The sequence below is a fragment of the Rattus norvegicus genome, chromosome 8 (assembly GCF_036323735.1).
Source record: "Rattus norvegicus strain BN/NHsdMcwi chromosome 8, GRCr8, whole genome shotgun sequence".
NCBI classification, from domain to species: Eukaryota; Metazoa; Chordata; class Mammalia; order Rodentia; family Muridae; genus Rattus; species Rattus norvegicus.
The window spans coordinates 45206924-45225430 of record NC_086026.1 but is presented as its reverse complement, the minus strand read 5'-3'; the positions used below and the strand labels follow the sequence as shown (position 1 = coordinate 45225430).

The following is an 18507-nucleotide window of genomic DNA, read 5'->3' as shown; positions in this document are numbered from 1 at the left end:
TACATAGACCCTGTCTCAAAAGAGAGAGAGAGAAAGGGGGGGGGGGAAAGAAGAGGAGGAGGAGGAGGAAAGGAAGGAAAGAAGGAAGGAAGAAGGCAGGAAGGAAGGAAGGAAGGAAGGAAGGAAGGAAGGAAGGAAGGAACCAAAGCTTTCACAATTATTACTGCTATTACTAGTTATAAATATTTATTTATTTTTGCCAATGTTATCTAATCTGACTGTATTAGAGCAAGAGTGGTTTCTTGGATATATATTCTACATTTATTTTTTCTTGTAGACTCTTGTGCCATTAATTATCTTATATCATGGATGCATCTTAAACTATTTCCCTTGTAGAGATGTTCTCAAGTGTTTTCTATTTAAACAAACAAACAAAAACCCAAAACTACTTTGGAGTAGAGAGATATGATCATTGGTAATGAGCTTGCCTAGCATGCACAAGGTCCTTGCTTCCTTCCCCAGCACCACAGAAACAAAATGAAAATAAAACTCCTCTTGGGTTCTATAGACAGTGGTTTTGAAGATTCATAATTCTTCATGATACTCATATTTTTTTCCTAATTGGGATCTGCAAATAATTTTAGTGGTCATAACAACCAGGTTTTTTTAAAATGTTAACTAGCTCCTTTTTATTCCCACTGACTTAGATACATAGGCAGTTTCTCAGTCCTCACCAATACCCTTGAACCTGAATGCTGTTTAGAAGGTTCCTAGGTCCGTTCTTGTTAAGTCAGTGGACACTGGGCTTCAGTGTGCGGCTGGCCTTCTGCAGCATTGGAGTAGGACACTGCTTCTTCCTGAACCCTTCCCCTTTGTGATTCTCTCCTAGAGTTTTGATCACTTTTGCTCAGCCTTCCTCTTTACTGAATTTGTTTTCTGCTAGTGTGCTGTATTCTAAAAATTACTAAACCGTCTCAGTTTCTTCCTCCCTCCCTCCCTCCCTCCCTCCCTCCCTCCCTCCCTCCCTCTCTCCCTTTCTCTCACCCTCTCCACCTCTCCCTTACCATCTCCGTAACATTTACTTCTGTGACTTCAGCTACCGGATATTGTATTTTGATGATTTTGAAATGTAGTTAGGAATACCCAGTGACTGTCTCAAGACTTCTGAGTGCTCATTCCAGATCAGTTACTTTACCCACTTAACTGTGCAAGGTGCAACCCTGGGGATTATTTTCATATCCCCTCTGTACCTTGATATTAGGTCCTTTTTCAATTAGAAAATTTTATTATTATTGTGTGCTGTGGCATGATGTAATGTGGTTCACATTCCATGGAGTGCATGTGTAGAGGTCAGAGAACAGTTTGTTAGAGTCAGACATCATTAGCTTCACTGTCACCTTGACCCACCTGAGAAGAAGGAGCCTCAGCTGAGGAATTGCTTCCGTCAGACCAGCTTGCGGGCATGTATGAGGAGAATCTTCTTATTTGCTATTTCCGGTAGGAGGGCCCAGTTGATGTGGGTGATGCTACTCATGGTGAGGTGGTCATGGGTTATATAAGGTAGGTAGATGAGCAAACCAGGGGAGGTGGGGCCATGGAAGCAGCTTTCCTCCATGGTCTCTGCTTCAGTTCCTGATTTAGGTCCTGCTTTAGCTTCCCTCAGTGGTGGGCCATAATCTGTGAGCCAAATAAACCCCTTCCTTTCCTAAGTTGCTTTTGGTTAGTGTTTATCCATCACAGCAATGAAGAACCAAACTAGAATAGCAGGCAGTCTCCTACAGCTCCTTGAGTTTCAGGAGTCAAACTCAAGTCTCTAGGCTTGTTCAGCAAACACCTTTCCTTGCTAAGTCATCTTGCCTTCTTAGATCCTCTTGATGAGACAGATTGGGACGGTTTCACATTATACTTTTCTATTCTTGTCGCCATCATTTTAGCTCAGGCCCCTGCTGTTCCTTAACTGGTCTTCTAATTGATGCCCAGTGTCTACCTCCACTTTGTCTGATCTAGGAAACTGACTTCTTGGCTTTGACTTTTCTGTTCTGTTTCAATTTATCTTTCACAATACAGTCAGACAGAACATGTTATTTATAGATGCCAATTTAATTTTAGTATTTGCAAATTGATCCATTAGGAGGATTCAATTCAATAAATTTTTCAATGCAAAATTTTAAATGCAGAAGTATGGACAGAGTAAAGATCAAAGTTGCCTTTCCATGTTCTATTTCCTCAGCCTTTCCTTTTCCCAGAAATACCTACCATCAACAGTTTAAAGCTCATCATTCTAGACCATTTAATTTGCGTACACATGCATATATGTGTGCATAGAAATGTATTTTTTTAAGATTTATTTATTTTATGTGAGTACACTGTAGCTGTTCAGACATACCAGAAGAGGACATCAGATCCCATTACAGATAATTGTGAGCCACCATGTGGTTGCTGGGACTTGAACTCAGGATCACCGGAAGAGCAGTCAGTGCTCTTAACCACTGAGCCATTTCTCCAGCTCCTACAAATGATTTTTTTATTGGATTGTGTATCACATATATTTTTATATAATGACATTATATATCGATTATTCAGCTTTTTAAACTTCAACTATTGAACTATGATACTATATTTATTTTCATGTGTTATAGGAATATGTAAATATTTATACCCTCTTAGATGTGTTCTTAACTTCTTTTTTTTTTAGTATTTATTTATTATGTATATACATCATACAGCTTTCTGCCTGCATGTATGCATGCCTAAGGGCCAGAAGAGGGCAGCAGATCACAATACAGACGGTTGTCAGCCACAATGTGGTTGCTGGGAATTGAATTCAGGACCTGTGGAAGAGCAACCAGTGCTCTTAACCTCTGAGCCATCTCTCCAGCCCCTGCTCCTAACTTCATGTCTGTGTCTTCTTTTCATTTACCCACTGGAAGCCAGTAGCAGGACACTGCTCCAAACTCACCCCCTGCCCCAGATTATGATGAACAGAAATGTATGCAGGCATTATCACAAGTGCCTGGAAAATAGTTTATCCATAGACAAGTTTTAAAAGGAGAAAATCTTAAAAATGAATGGGGGGAAGGAATAGTGAAATATGAAGAAGTAATTCTTTGTATCTTATAGTTTGAAAACCTTATAAAACATTTAAAATAAAATGTATGCATTAATCCATGGGTAAACTCTTGTGAAATGTTTAAACAGTGCTTGATGTATGCGTACCTGAAAAACCCTGTGGTCCCAGAATACATGGATGTTTAAAACATGGAACAAAATTTGCCGTGTAAACCATTTTTATTTATAATATATTTTTGAGTTCTTGAAACAGTCTTCATATATAGCATATATAGCCCATATTAGCCTTGAACATGAAATCTTACCTAAGTCTCTGACTATTGGAAATTAAAGGTATCAGCAACCAATCAGCTCATTTTAAACATTTTCAAATATATACTCCAGTGGCAGTAAGTGCCTTCACAGTGTTGGACAGCCTGCCAACTGTCTGTCTTTACAACTTTTTTTTTCTTTTTTCTTTTTTTTTCGGAGCTGGGGACCGAACCCAGGGCCTTGCGCTTGCTAGGCAAGTGCTCTACCACTGAGCTAAATCCCCACCCCACAACTTTTTTTATGATAAAGTTTGTTTTTCTCCTTTTTGTTTTTTAAGATTTATTTATTTATTTTATGTATTTGAGTACACTGTTGCTGTCTTCAGATACACCAGAAGAGGGAATCAGATTCATTATAGATGGCTGTGAGCCACCATGTGGTTGCTGGGAATTGAACTCAGGACCTCTAGATGAACAGACAGTGCTCCTAACCACTGAGCCATCTCTCCAGCCCAAACTTTTTTAACCATATATATTTGGAACTGTACTAATTAAACAAAAGCCTGCCACTCTCTCCTCCTGCACCATCCTGCTTCCAGTGTCGGAGGAGTCTGAGTTTCTCCTGGGGATCAGCTTCATAGAATATTTGTCCTCTAGTGACTGTCCTGCCTCACTTAGCATAATGCTATAGCATAGAACAGTATTTTCATTTTAAAATCTTTAATTGTGTGTGTGTGTTATATTTTATTCACCCATTAATGTACACTTGGGTTATTCGTGAATAAGCATAGGTATAAACATAGGTATAAACATTGAAATGTCTTTTTCTGCTGCTGATCCAATAACTAAAGAGTTAGTGATGGGAGAAAAGCTTGCTTGTTTGTAAGTTAGCAAGTATGAGATGGAAGGCTTTTCACACCAAGGTCCATCTTGCAGAGGTTACAAGCTGGAAAGTTTACATGGCGGTTCTGGGGGTCTAAATTTAGCTGTAGCCAGGTGAGCTCTGGACTGATGATTAATTTTATGTGTTTGTGATGGGAACTCAGGGCCTCATGCATGCTGGGCAAGTGTTCTACTTTGGGGCTCTACCCCTAGCCTGACAGTTCTTATAGTAATTGACTGTGTTCTGTGGTTCTGGTGCTGTCCATAGGTCACCAGGAATACCAGGGATTCCTGGTCCCTGTAAACCAGGATGCTGATGAGTAGGAAGTTGTCCTGCCAGTGGCTTTCTTGGATGTTTTCCCTTACTTTTCTTTGTAGGCAAGGCTGATGGCAGGGTTAAATATTTGGAAAGTGGGTCATAAAGGAGCAAGGCAAAGCAGACACAATGAACAATAGATTTGTGCTGTCGTTAGGACATAACAACAACATATTAACCCATGAAGTTTCAGTTAACAGACTTATTGTACAAGTGACTTAGCCTGCCTACTTTGAGGTCTCTAATATTTCTGATCTCTGGGACAACAACTTAAAGGAGGAAACATTTATTTTGGTTCATGATTTGACAGGTTCACTCCATAGTATGTTGGGCAGAATGTCATTGTGGCAGCGATATATGAGGGGGTTCAAGTCATGGTGGACAGAAAGAGAGGAAGGGCTGAGGACCCACACAACCTTCACTGTCACATTCCTAATGGGCTACTTCCTTCAACTCAGCCTGACTTCCTAAATGCTCTAAAGCCTACCAAAATAGCACCAATAGCTGGGAACCAGGATATGGACATCTGTGAGAACAGGAGAGCATGTCATTGTCTAAGCATACCTGCTTTGAAAATCTCTTCCATTTCCTATGTTCCCTTTTTACTCTGTGAGTGTCCTTTCATATGCAAATATTAATGTAGTCCAATTTGTTTTTCTTAATGTTACCTATATTTTTTGTATCATATCCATGAATTGCCAAATCTGGTGTTCCATAGCTTTCCCCTCTTCTAGGCATGTATACGAGAATTGGTTTGTTTTCTTACATTGTTTACATCTCTTGATCTGATTCATGTTGTGTTGGTTTTTGTAAATGGTATATGCTAAAGGCTGGGCTTCATTTTTTTTGTATGTGACTAGCCATTTCCCTAATACTGTTTGTTGAAGAGATTGTCTTTTCCCCATCGAATGGTCTTTGCTTCCTTACCTAGAGCATTTGTCCATATGTACCATGACTTACTTATAGTCATTTAGTTAGTATATATTTTGTAATTGTTTTACATGTTTCTGTGTAAAGGACTTGATTTAATTTATATAGTTAGTTGAGGATATAACCCAATAGTAGAATATTTGTTTCATGTGCACAAACCCCTGGGTTTCAGCCCCAGAACCACAAAAAGAAAATATATGTGGTTGATCCTTAACATTGATCTCAGCCAGCAGCATCATGACTCAAACCTGAATAAAACTTATTTCACATGTATTTTCTCTGTGAGACACATAGCATCCCCTACCCACTGCACACACATGTCTCTTGTGTTAGAAATTGAATCCACACCACAACCTTTCTATGCTTAGGAGTGATAATATATGTGCCATATAATAGGGGGTTCATGTTACCAGAGAAATTACCAACACAAAAACACATTAAATTTGTCACCAAGTAGACTGCAGAAAAGATGCATGTTTATGTCACAAGAGCTGAAACAGCCCCAGCAGGGAAGTGCATTCTTTTGTTACTCAAATCTTTCGTGTCTCTGTATGTTTGCAGAGAACTCCATGAGGCCTGTGAATAAGGGTTACATACAGGTTTGAAGGAGTGTAATTTGTGACTGTGATGGTGAGGACAGATGTACAGGTCAGTATCTTGTGAGTGCTCACAGGGCTGACAACCAGCACAGTCGGTATGAGGAGGGCACTTTTATCACTTCCAAAGGATTTGGTGCCTGGAGCGGTCTGCTTCCATAGTTCTCCCTCTAGTACTGCAGAGCAGTAGTTTTTAAAATAAGGGAGTGTAAAGCAGTTTCTTTCTATTTAGAAGTTGGAAACTGTTGCTTGGCTTGCAAGTGCTTAGGTAGGTAGACCAACTAACATTGAGACTTTTCTAGAAGATGCAATAGGTAATCGGCCCGTTTCCCCCAGGCCATACCAGACAGACACCTGGAGAGGGTTCACGGAGCTTTGGCAGTTTTGTCACGTGTTGTCATTGGACTTTCCAGCAGCTCTGTGAGGAGTATCGGTCAGGACCGAGCACTGAACAGCAAGCTCTGCTGCCATTTCAGTCTGGAGTGGATCAAGAAGAAGACAAAAAAGAGGTATGCGATGGCGCTGCTTCTGAATCCTGTGTGAAGTTGGAAGGAGCTCGCTAGTCTAACTCATTAGAGCAACAGACTCCGGGGCTAGGGAGAGCTCAGCAGCTAAGGCGCAGGCTGCTTCCTGAGAGAGCCTGAGTTCAGTTCCCAGGCCCTACATGGTGGTGCACAAGCACCTACGGCACAGTCTCGGACAGTCTGATGCCTTCCTCTGGCCTTGGTGCGTGCTGCACGCACTTGCTATACAAGCGTACGTACATGCAAAACACTTTGCCAACATGCACAGGAGAAGTGCAAGATTCGAATAATCCAAAATGCATGTTGCCTGCTGGGACATATAAAAATCAATAAATAGTTTTTAAAAATGAAAAAAAAATCACAAATGCCAAAGATGTTGTCAGTATAATATGCTTAACTTCCCTTATAGGCTCTTGGGATTTAATCTGCATTTGTGTGAAATCAAAGATTCGATGGTGAATTTCTAGCTGTCATATTTGTCACTATAACTTACGTAAGGGAATACTTTTATGGCTTCTCTGGTCCTTCAATGAAAAGGTAGTTTAAACTAACAGTTTTAAATCCTGGCTGGTCATGTGCCAGTTTCTAATGGGAAACATTCCCCTGATGCTGCTTCAATAATAAGAGTCCCTCTTCAGATTAAGATTCTTTTACCCAAGTGTATGTGTAGATGTCATCTCTGAATAGCCTGTGTCCTTGAAAGAGAATATGTTAATCCAGAGGTATAAACAGGTCCTGCAGTGTAGGAAGAAGCACTTGCTTTTATTGTGCTCATTCTGTTTATGAGCATGATACTCTGCTAGACTTCATCTCTTTTGCACTTCTCCTTATCATGTGTGGCTGGCTTGGAGTATATTTTTGTGATGTGATTTTGGTCTTTACAAGTTAAATGGGCTATTGTTCTATTATAGAATACCTCCCTTCCTTTCTCTGCGGCCCTGCTTTTATGATACTGCTTGAGAGCACAGAGTAAATATAGTATGTACCTTATTGTGTCGAATATAACAATTTCCTAGGTACTGTTGACAAGTGGACTATACTAAGGGCAATCTGATACACGTGTGTGTGTGTGTGTGTGTGTGTGTGTGTGTGTGTGTGTGTGTGCTCAGATCGTATTAACTATTTCAGCTTTTACTAAGGGTAAACTAAATTTTCATTTTTACTGATTTGTCTATTAACAAAGTAGCTGCGTACTTGAAAATAGCCTTGTTGTCAATCTAGAAGGAAGTTAATGGTTTTATCACATATAACTTCATTATCTGAAAGTTTTCTTCTCTTTAGAATAAAAATATTACCCTTCTTTGCAAAGTTGTCTCAATAGGCTTGATAATTTTAACTTCTTTCCCTTAGCGTCAGAAGCAATATCTGAGACACAGAAGGATTTTCATGGATATTGAAAGAGAACAAGTGAAAGAACAGAACAGACAAAGGGAGCAAAAGAGGAGGGCTGAAAAGTAAGTTCTTTGGTTCTCATTCTGAGACTTGAATGACCAGTTAGGGTAATGGAATGCTTACTGACACCAAGGACTAGAAATGACCACATTTGGGCTTGTGGTGTAGCTCAGTGGTAAAACATGGCGCCCTGGGTTCAGTCGCCAGCCAACACACCATTCACTACCCCAAAACTAAAAAATAAAATTAAATCTATAAAAAGAGGGGGGTAGGGGAGGAGGAGCAATAATCAGGCAGTAGTTTTTCTTGTTTTCTTTCTTGGAACATATTCACTTTGTAGGAACTCATTATCTAGACCAAGCTAACTCCAAACTTGTAGTCATCTTCCTGCCTCTGTGTCCCAAGAGCTGGGATTACAGGTGCACTACCATGTCTTACTTGTGTGATTTTTTTTTAATAAACTTAATTTTTTAGAACAGTTTTTAAGTTCATATTAAAATTGAGTGACAGAGTAACCTCCAAATAACCTCCTGCCTCCAGACGTGTGCAGCTTTCCCATGAGTACCATGTTATATCTGATGAGTGTGCACCAGCACACTAGTACCCAGAGTTCATGGCATGCACCAGCACACTGGTACCCAGAGTTCATGGCATGCTGTATAATTCCTTTTTGGTGTTGTATATTCAAGTATATAGTGATGAAATGTGTCACACATAGCATACAGTTATTTCCATTGCCCTGAAACCTGTGCTTGGCCATTTCCTCCCCCTAAGGCCATCACTCTCTCTCTCTGTGGTCTCACTTCCTCCAGTGTGTATGTAAGCTTTTCAGGTCCGTTTCTTATGGTTAGTGGTATGCATTTAAGGTTCTTGCATTTCCTTTTCATGTTTCCATAGTTGTTTCTTTTAAAAATGTATTGTGTGTATGGAGGGGTACCCACACCCGTGGAGGTCAGAAGACAGCCTGTAAGAGTCAGTTTTCTTCTATCCTAAGGATCAAAAACAGGTTGTCAAGCCTGGCAGCAAATCCTTTTACTGGTTGATCCAGCTTATTGGCCAAATAGTTGTTTTAAAAAATGTTTAATTAAAAAAAATTAAATAGTAGTGTACCTTCTTGATGTTTAACTGTCTTAAGTGTCCTCTGTCTGCTTCAGGCCGTCTTAGATGCTTATAAGATTTGGTAGCATCTGTACTGTACTGTACTGTACTGTACTGTAGCAACTGCTGTCGTAGCAGCTGCTGTGTGAACGAACTTTCCTGAGGGCTCATTTGGGTAAATGTGAAGTGTGCTTTCAAGGTCACGTTCAAAGTGTCCTTCATCTCTGTCAGAAACTTCCATAGTGTCTTCTACAGTGGCACCTTTGGCATTCCCACCAGCAGTGAGAGTTCCTGTTGCTCAGGTCCTTGTCAGCGTCTGGGGTGGTCAGGGTTGGGGTCTGCACATTCTAACGAGCATAGTCTAGCGGAGTGTGTCTCCCTGTCAGCATTCACCTCCCGATGGCCTGTGGCATGCAGTGCCCTCTCACATGTTCACTTGCCATCTGCTTATCTTCTTGGACTCTGTGTCTACGCAGAACAATCTCTTGTCTATTTTTTAATTGGGTCACTCGTTTTTAGTTTTTATTTTTATTGATTTTTTTTGTACAATATATTTTGATCACATTCTTTCCTCTCTTCAACTCCCCACCTCCCTATCCACCCAACTTTATATTCTTTCTCTTTCTCAAAACAAACAAACCTAAAAAATCAAAACAAACTAAAAAACACAAGAAAACCAACCAAACAAACAAACAAACCAAACAAAAAGTACACAGAAATCCCCGAAGTCTGTTTTTTGTTGGCCAACTATTCCTGGGCATGGGGTGGTTGTTAATACCCACTAACACTCCATTTGAAAAAAAAATCGGGTGGAGAGATGACTCAGTGGTTAAGAGCACTGACTGCTCTTCCAGAGGTCCCAGCAACCACAGGGTGGCTCACAACCATCTATCATGGAATCTGACGCCCTCTTCTGGTGTGGCTGAAGACAGCTACAGTTTACTCATATAAATAAATACATAAATCTTTAAAAAAAAAAAAAAGGAAAAATCTGGTTTTTCTTTTCCTATCAGGTATTAGTTGCAAATAGCTTTTTGGTTAGGTGTGGCACCATGTCCAAGTCCCTTTCTCAGTGATGGGATTTTCTAGTTTGAACCTGTGTAGGTCCTGTGCATTCTTTCTTGGTCTCTGAGTTCATATGTATACCAGCCTGTGTCTGGAAAATGGATTTTTCCTTAGAGTCCTACCCCCGACACCAACCTTTGACTCTTGCACTTTTTCTGTTTCCTCTACACATAGACCCTGAGCCTTAAGAGGGAGGGGAGCTTTGGTAAGCACATCCTGTTTAGGGTACACTGCTCCAAAGTCTCTCACTCTGCCCACTGTCCACTTCTGGGTCTCAACGTTAATTCCATCTACTGCAGGAAGAGCCTCCTCACGGGAGAACTGAGTGATTTCTACTCTATGGGTGTAACAGCATGTCATCATTTCTCCTTTAGCAGAATAGTAGTATTAGGCTCAGGATAAAATTCCTTTAGGTCTATGACCTATCTAGACTCGGGTTCTCAGCCACTTTAGCGGTATTGGGCATGGGTTCCATCTTGGACTGGGTCTTAAAACCCAATCAAAAGGCAGTTGGCTGCTCCCATGACATCTGTGCCACTATTGCTTCAGTATAGCTTGCAGCATCTGTTTAGCGTACAAAGTTTGTAGTGCATGATATTGATGCTTACTTTTCTCCTTCAGTAGCATGCCTAGTCCCTTTCAGTACCATGAGTGCAAACCAGGAGAGGAAGCACCAGTTCTGTTTCTCCATTTTCAGTGATACCACTTTTTTATTTTGACTTTTAAGAGTTTTTAATGTATATATTGAGTATAAGGTCTATGTAAAAATCTTTTAAAATACTTTCTTTCAGTCTCTGTCAAATCTCTTCATCCCTTTGACAGTGTCTTTTCAGAGCAAAAGATTTTAACGAAGTCTAATTTATCATTTCTGTGGATTAATTCTACCATATGCAAATCACCTAGCTTTGTCAGTTTTGTTATCTTCTAGGAACTACATGGTTTTACTTTATGTTTGGCTCTATAATTCATTTTGGGTGGGAATTGTTTTTGCTTTTTAAGGCAAGACCCAGGCTGGCCTGGAACTCTGTGTTTCTAAGAACTATCGTTGCTACTTCCTGCTCTTCTCAGTACTGAAAGTATGGTTCTTGATTGCACGGTGCCTGCCTTAGAAGTGCTTTGCTGCTGCTGCTGCTGCTGCTGCTGCTGCTGCTGCTGCTGCTGCTGCTGCTGCTGCTGCTGCTGGCTGCTGGCTGCTGTTGTTACTGTTGTTGTTACTGTTGTTGTTGTTATTGTTTTACTGTTGTTGTTACTGTTGTTGTTGTTGCTGTTGTTTATTTTGCTTTGTGTCTTTTTGGAAACAGGATCTTGCAGGTAAACCCCGATTGGTCTTGAACTCATAATCTTTCTGTTTAAGGCACTGAAGCTCTGGGATTATAGATATGTGCCACCATGCCTGGCTGCACTGTTTGAGTGACGTTTTTATAAGTAATACAAAGTCTGTGTTTAATTTATTTTGCATGAAGATACTCTGATTTTTCCCAGCACCATTATTGAAAAGGCTGTCTTTTCTTCAGTATGTTCCTTTGCTCCTTTGTGGACGGTTAGTTAGTTACATTCATGTGCTTCTGAAATCTCTGTTGTATCCTTTTGACCACAGCCTTGATTGTTTTAGATGCTTATTAAGTCTGGAGCCTCAGCTCCCTGCCTTCATCCTTTCCTCTCAGATTGTTTCAGCTACCCTTTTACTCCACAAACTTAAGAATTAGTTGATTTGAGTCCTTAAGTGCTTTATAACTCTGTGTGTGTGTGTGTGTGTGTGTGTGTGTGTGTGTGTGTGTGTGTGTGTTCATGTGCACATATGCGCACGCATGCAGTCTTGCAAGGTATTTGTTTGCCTGGAGCTGAAGGTATAGGTGAGTACTGAGACCTGAACTCCAGGGATCTACAAGAGTAACACTTACTTGTAACCACTGGCCCATCTCTCCATCTCATTTCGTTTGTTTTGTTTTTCAATATTTAGGATATTTTATAGCACAGGGCATCCTCAAAATCTCCATGTAGCCAAATGTGGCCTTGAACTCCTGATCCTCCTGTCACTACTCCTGAATGCTGAAATCACAGGCTTAACCATGATTCTTTGGTAAACCCTGTATTTCTTTTCCTTTTTTTGGCCCTCATTAATTGACTTTAATAGCATTTTTCCTTCTGTCTGAATATCCTAGTTCTTTCACAGTAGGAGTGTACAAGGACACAGGAAGTTTTTATATGATACTCCCCTTGTCTCTGTGTATGTCATTGTCCATTCATACACACACACACACACACACACACACACACACACACACACACACACTTCCAAGGTATATAACAATACTGATGACTCTGTTATCTGAAAGACACTTGGTAAAACGTGTAAAAGTGGGGAGAGAGAGATTGTATGTGTGTATGTGTGTGTATGTGTGTTGGGCTAGGTTTGTGGGTTCTGGAAAAAATCCTTATGAAGTTGTCGGGTGTACTTTTTGGTAAAGCTCTAATATCTTAACTTTTTTTTCTTTTAGAAGTAGAGTTTCACATAGTCAAGGTTGATATTGAGCTGAGCACGTAGTTGAGGATGATCTTGAACTCCTGATCCTCCTGCCATACCTCTCAGTTTCTGGAATTGTAGGCATGCTTGGATTGAACCTGCAGCTTTGTGTGTTTTAAGCAAGCAGTCAATTAACTACTGCATCCGTAGCTCAGGTAGTCTGTGTTCTTAATGTTCTTTAGAATTGTGGTTATGTAATCAGTAACAATGCTAGGACCTAAGTAAGAGTATTGGCTCTGAGGAAGTAATACATAGGCCACACATAACTTACTATGTCTTATCGTTTAGCCATAATTATGGTCTGATTAACAGTAAAGATAATCTTTCAGTTTTTTGTGGGTCCAGTAGGTTAAAGACAGAATAGAAATGCATTTAGCTCAGTTTATTTAACTGAAGCCAACATGCCTCTCCTGTAGGTCTGACGCCTACCTAAATCTTAGAACACATGGCATGGTGGGGGGTTTTTATATAGCAACACTACTGGCCTTCAAAAACAAACATTTTTCTTTAAGGCTTTTATCACTGTCTTCTTCTAGATAATCTTATTCCCCTAGGTTTATATTCTTGACATCAGAAAATAATACGGAAGTTACTGATTGTTTTACAGATGGCATCAGAAGACTTAAAGTCATCTTGTTGACATAAAATTAATTTTTTTCTCTTTTTTCTTGCTGAAGAAACTAAATTTATGCATTCTTTGATGGAGGTTGTGTGTTTTAACTTTAAGGCAAAAACCAGTTTCTAAAATAATCATGGGTCTGCTTTGGTTTTGTTTGTTTGTTTTCAAAGATTTATTTATTTTATATATGTGAGTACACTATTGCTGTCCTCAGACACACCAGATCACTTTACACATGGTTGTGAGCCACCATGTGGTTGCTAGGAATTAAACTCATGACCTCTGGAAGAGCAGTCAGTGCTCTTAACCGCTGAGCCATCTCTGCAGCCCATGGTTCTGCTTTGTAAGCATGAATTTATAACTGCTTCTCTTTGCCCACTTATGAGAATTAAATGACGTGGTTTCCATTAATTTAGCAGTGTTTATGGTGTTTCTATTTATTGGTGAATGTCTTAGTTTAGGGGTACGAGAAATGAAAACTACAATACCAGTCTTCAAAACACCTACACAGTAGATTTGGCTGAGGAAAATGGAAGCAGATCAATTAGTAGATCATCATAATGCTTTGCATTAAGAGTTATAAAGCATCCACTCCCAGATCTGCTTCCTGCTTCTTTATAAAATGAGGATAGTATTATAATCTTGTAAAGGTGCTGTGTTGACTAAAATAAGGTAGTATCTTATCTAAATGAACTCGACATAGAATTTTCAGTAGCTGTTAGTGGCTGCTGTTATTATAAGAAATAAAAGAGGGCTGGAGAGATGGTTCAGAGGTTAAGAGCACTGACTGTTTTCCAGAGGTCCTGAGTTCAGTTCCCAGCAACCACATGGTGGTTCACAACCATCTGTAATGGGATCTGATGTCCTCTTCTGGTGTGTCTGAGGAGTCAGTGTACTCACATTCATAAAATAAATAAAATCTTTTAAAAAAAAAAGAAAGAAAAGAGTATGTGGGGGCATAGAAACTGTTTTTAAACCAAAATTGAGGGCCTAGGTGTGAGAAACGAACTATATGAGATAAAGTTGGGATTGTAGGTTAAAGGACTACCATTGCAAAAGCAGTGATTCGTGAGATAATACGACATTTCTGATGTGATCAGAGCTAAATAAATGGTGAGAGGTGAGCCTTAAAACATAAAGACAAGATCATAAAGAGCTTAGTGTGTCAGGAGGGAGTTGGACTTTATACTGAGAACAGTTAGGGGCCCAGTTAAGGGCATTGTGGGAATAGATAAGACTAATGGCTTGGAGGTTATTGAAATAAGACAAGAGAGTAAAATTAATTTTTTAAAAAAATATTAAACCCTCGTTGTGAGTCAGTTACATTACACAGATTACTGTGTTAATTGAGTGAACCATCCTTCACAGTAGCAGTAACTACCAGTCATTGAATGTTTGCACTCTGTTAGGTATGATACCTAATGCTTTAGAGGTATTAGCTAATTTGCAGATTCCAATAACTTGATAAGGTAGATTTTATTCTTTTAATTTTAAAGATGAGAAAGTGAGCCCTAGAAAGGTTAGGCGGTCTGCCAAATGTAAGATTACACTTAAAAGTTACAGAACTGGGGCTTTATCCCAGATTTGGTGCATCACCTGGATTTAGACATCTTTAACATGCTCGTCACATGCGACAAGACCAAGGTGGTAAAGAATAGAAGGCGGTTTTAAGAGGGGATTTAAGGATGAGTCCTAGACCTGTGGTTTGTGCTACCAGGTGAATGAAGTGTGAGTAGAGGATATTAGACTGGGGCATATGAGCTTGAGGCACATCAGGATTTCAGTAGGAAATGCTAAATTCTTCCTCCTGTTATTGTCACTGTCATTATTAGAGATGGGTCTTATATGGTTCAGCTTGGTCTGGAAGTCACTACATAACTGAGGACAACCCTGAACTCCTAGACTATAGATGCCTTTGCCTCCTGAGTGCTGGGATTCCATGTGTGAACTGCCACGCTGGGTATTGATCCTGGGGTTTATGCCATGCAAATATCCTACTGATTGAGCTACATCCCTTGCCCTTGCTAAATTAATTGCTAAGGAATAATACTTTCAGAATCAGGGATTGGGAGCCATGGAAAGGGCTGGATAGGAAAGCGGTATGAGCAAAGATTGAGACTGTGCTGGGTTAGGCTTTAGTATTAGTCCTGTGGATCAAAGAGGCAGACTTATACCTCTGTGGGAAGCTATTTTTCTAGCAGAGCACCACTTTCACTTAAAAATAAGCCAGTTTCTCCATCGTAGAAATCAAATTCCTTTTATTTGAGCATATTGTTAGTGTTGGCAAATTTCCATAATTACACAGGAAGAAAGTCCAGGGAGTCAAAAGATAACCCCTAGTTTTAGTTCTATGCCTTTATTTTAGTTTCACTTTGTAAAGAATTAGTGGTGTGTTTGGCCTTACTGCATAGAAGAGGACTAAGTGATGAGAAGAATTTTTGTAGGACATGGTAGTACATACCTTTAATCCTAGAATTAGGGAGGCAGGAGCAGGTGAATCTCTGTGAGTTCGAAGCCAGCCTGGTCTGTATAGCGAGATCGAAACCAGCCAAAGCAACCTAATGAGATCAGGTCTCAATAAACCCAAAGTTTTTCAGTTGTTTCCCCAATTAGAAGGTAATATTTTATGTTATTTTATAAATAGTTTCATAATGATTGTCAGTATGTTTTTAGAATACACTTCAGAGGTATAAACAGTAGTATCTACTAGTTTACTTGTGAGATGACCAGTATATGGAATTTATAGACCAATTTCCAGTCCCTCAAACTCTTAGCTCTCTTTTATTGAAAAATGGACATTGGTTTCAGAATACCTTTGCCATTACCGGATAGATGTTATAATAGCTGTCACACCTTGTTCTGACCCCTCTGTTTCTATTGTGTGTCAGTTAAGGGTATGTTTGCATAAGAAGCTTTAAAGACGTTAGAGAATAGAGACTTGTTTATTTATCAGCCTTCGTAGCACTATCATTTTGGATTTTCTGTTCTTTTCTGAAAGCTCTCTATGGTGGTAATTCTTATCCTGAAAATTCTGGCCAAAGCTATGGATTCTTTCCCTAAGAAAATGCCTATGGGATATCCAATAGAAATGTCAGATTGACTTGTAAATGGACTTGGGTCCCAGGGACATAATCTATGACAGTACTGTGGCCTTGAGAGTTATAGGTGGCTGTGGGTGGTAACTGAAGCAGCAGCCTTAGGTTAAATCACCTGGGGCGAGAATATCCTGAGAGAAGGTACATATTTACTAGAGCTTTGAGGAGACGGGCTTGCAAGGTAGACAGAGAATGTTGAGTCTGGAGAGGTGTGTGACGAAACCTAGCAAAGACAGTTTGTCCAAAGGCTGAGCAAGAAGTTTCAAGAAAGGAATAGTTAGCAAGGAGAGGGCAAGTCAGTAAGAACAGGAAAGTGTTCCCACACTTCCTCAGTCTTTTCATTGTTGCCAAAGAGCTCTGGGTTGTTGTTGTTGTTTTGTTTTGTTTTGTTTTGTTTTGTTTTGTTTTTGAGACAGTGTTTCTGGCTGTCCTGGCACTGAGAGTTCTGCTTGCCTCTGCCTACCAAGTGCTGGGATTAAAGGCGTGCTCCATCCATACCTGGATTGCCAAAGACCCTAACACACCCTAAAATGTTAGCACACAGAATGGATTTTGTATATATATGTGTGTGTGTGTGTGTGTGTGTGTGTGTGTGTGTGTGTGTGTGTGTGTGTGTATGTGTGTATGTATGTATGTATGTATGTTTTTGGAGGGCCACAAACTATTGTAATAGCATTTTTGTCCCTGTAGGACAGTATTCCTATACAAAGAATGCATGTAATAAAAAGTGGATTAAGTGACCTTAAAGAACTGTTTTTCTGGAATGCTAGATCTATTAGCTATTTCAGAGTAGGTGAAGAAGTATAGAACTGGAGGCTGGAAGTTGAGGAGAAGGGCTTCTAAGTGGAGGCAGGGAGTTAATGCCATCAATTCTGTCTTGTTAGCAGTACCTAAAATGTCAGCACAAATAAAGAGTCACCCTAGTCAGAAAGAACTTCATATGAAGTTGTTATGCTGCTGCTTATAGTGCCCAAATTAACATGCATTTTGAATATATGCTGTTCTTTTCTTTTTCATATTTCATCATTGAAAATCTCACTCTGCTTCATTACTGACCTTAACAAATATGAATGTCCTCAAAGTGTTTCTTAACTGGCTGTTTTTTGAAAAGTTATTTGGTCAATGGCCTCTGGAAACCCACTAGTAGGCACACCTATTTGTCAGCACAGCAAAGAATGTTTTGCTAGTGCCCTATGTGTTCTCAGTTCAGTCAAGCTGTCCAAGATGAATCATTACTGAGCAGAATTGGCGAGGGATACTTGGGTGGCCATCATGATGTTGCAGATACAGCAGTTTTAACCACACTCAAAAGTTTGGGTCACCATAGCATAGTTCACAGTAAAATAAAGTAGTGAGCAGGGCTGGAGAGACGACTGAGCAGTAAGAGCACTAACTGTTCTTTAGAGGATCCAGATTTGATTCCCAGGACCAACATGGTGGTTGACAGCCATCTGTAACTTCAGTTCCAGGGGATCTAATGCCATATTCTGGTCTTGGTGGGCACCACACACATATGGTGCATAGGCAAGCATAGACAAAACACCCATACACATAAAATAAAAAGAAATATTTTAAGTGAAAAATTATGCCTTTAATCCCAGGACTCAGGAGGCAGGGCAGGCAGATCTTTCCGAGTTGGAGACCAGCCAAGACAGCTAGTTATATAGAGAAACCCTGTCTCGAAAAATAAGACATAACAAAACAAAACCAAAAAGAATAAAACCAAAAAACACCAAACCAAACCAAACTGTTCTTTATGCTAGATCCCAGCCCAAAGCCACTGCTATCCTGGCCTCACGTGTCATGTAGCGTGTTTTTGGTCTTTTCCTCATTCCTTCGCATATGCTGAACTCGGCATATAAAGTCGGTGTGGTTATGTATGTGCTTGTGCTGGGCTTTCTACAACCCCTGTCTCACATTCCTCATGCCTTTAAAGCTTGTCTTTCCTGGTATAAAGAGATTCCCTGTGCCCAGGTTGCAATAATGAGATTTCACACCTCTGCCCTATTACCCCTGTATGTTGTACTGCAGTTTCAGTCATATCATAAAATCAGTTTTTATGTGCTTTGGGGAATACTCAGCTTAGGTTTACAGGGGTAGCTCAGAAAATGCAACAAATGTGAGAAGGCAGTTGAGAAGCCCTTGTGTAAAGTGGGTGTGTTTCTCTGTCCTGCCAGTGGCTTGCAACCAGTCAGAGTATGGATGA

The 18507-nt window shown here is 40.0% G+C and overlaps 1 protein-coding gene across 6 annotated transcripts in view; it reads left to right on the top strand.

The window, feature by feature from the left end:
• Positions 1 to 18507, top strand: part of Ccdc15 (coiled-coil domain containing 15) — a 92345-nt gene that overhangs the window by 32211 nt on the left and 41627 nt on the right. For 5 of the 6 annotated variants that reach the window (XM_006242815.5, XM_017596006.3, XM_008766078.4 and 2 more), the window contains 2 exon segments: positions 6398 to 6493; positions 7859 to 7962. In XM_006242815.5, the coding sequence (XP_006242877.2) occupies positions 6398 to 6493; positions 7859 to 7962 (200 nt within the window). 6 annotated transcript variants of the gene reach the window in all.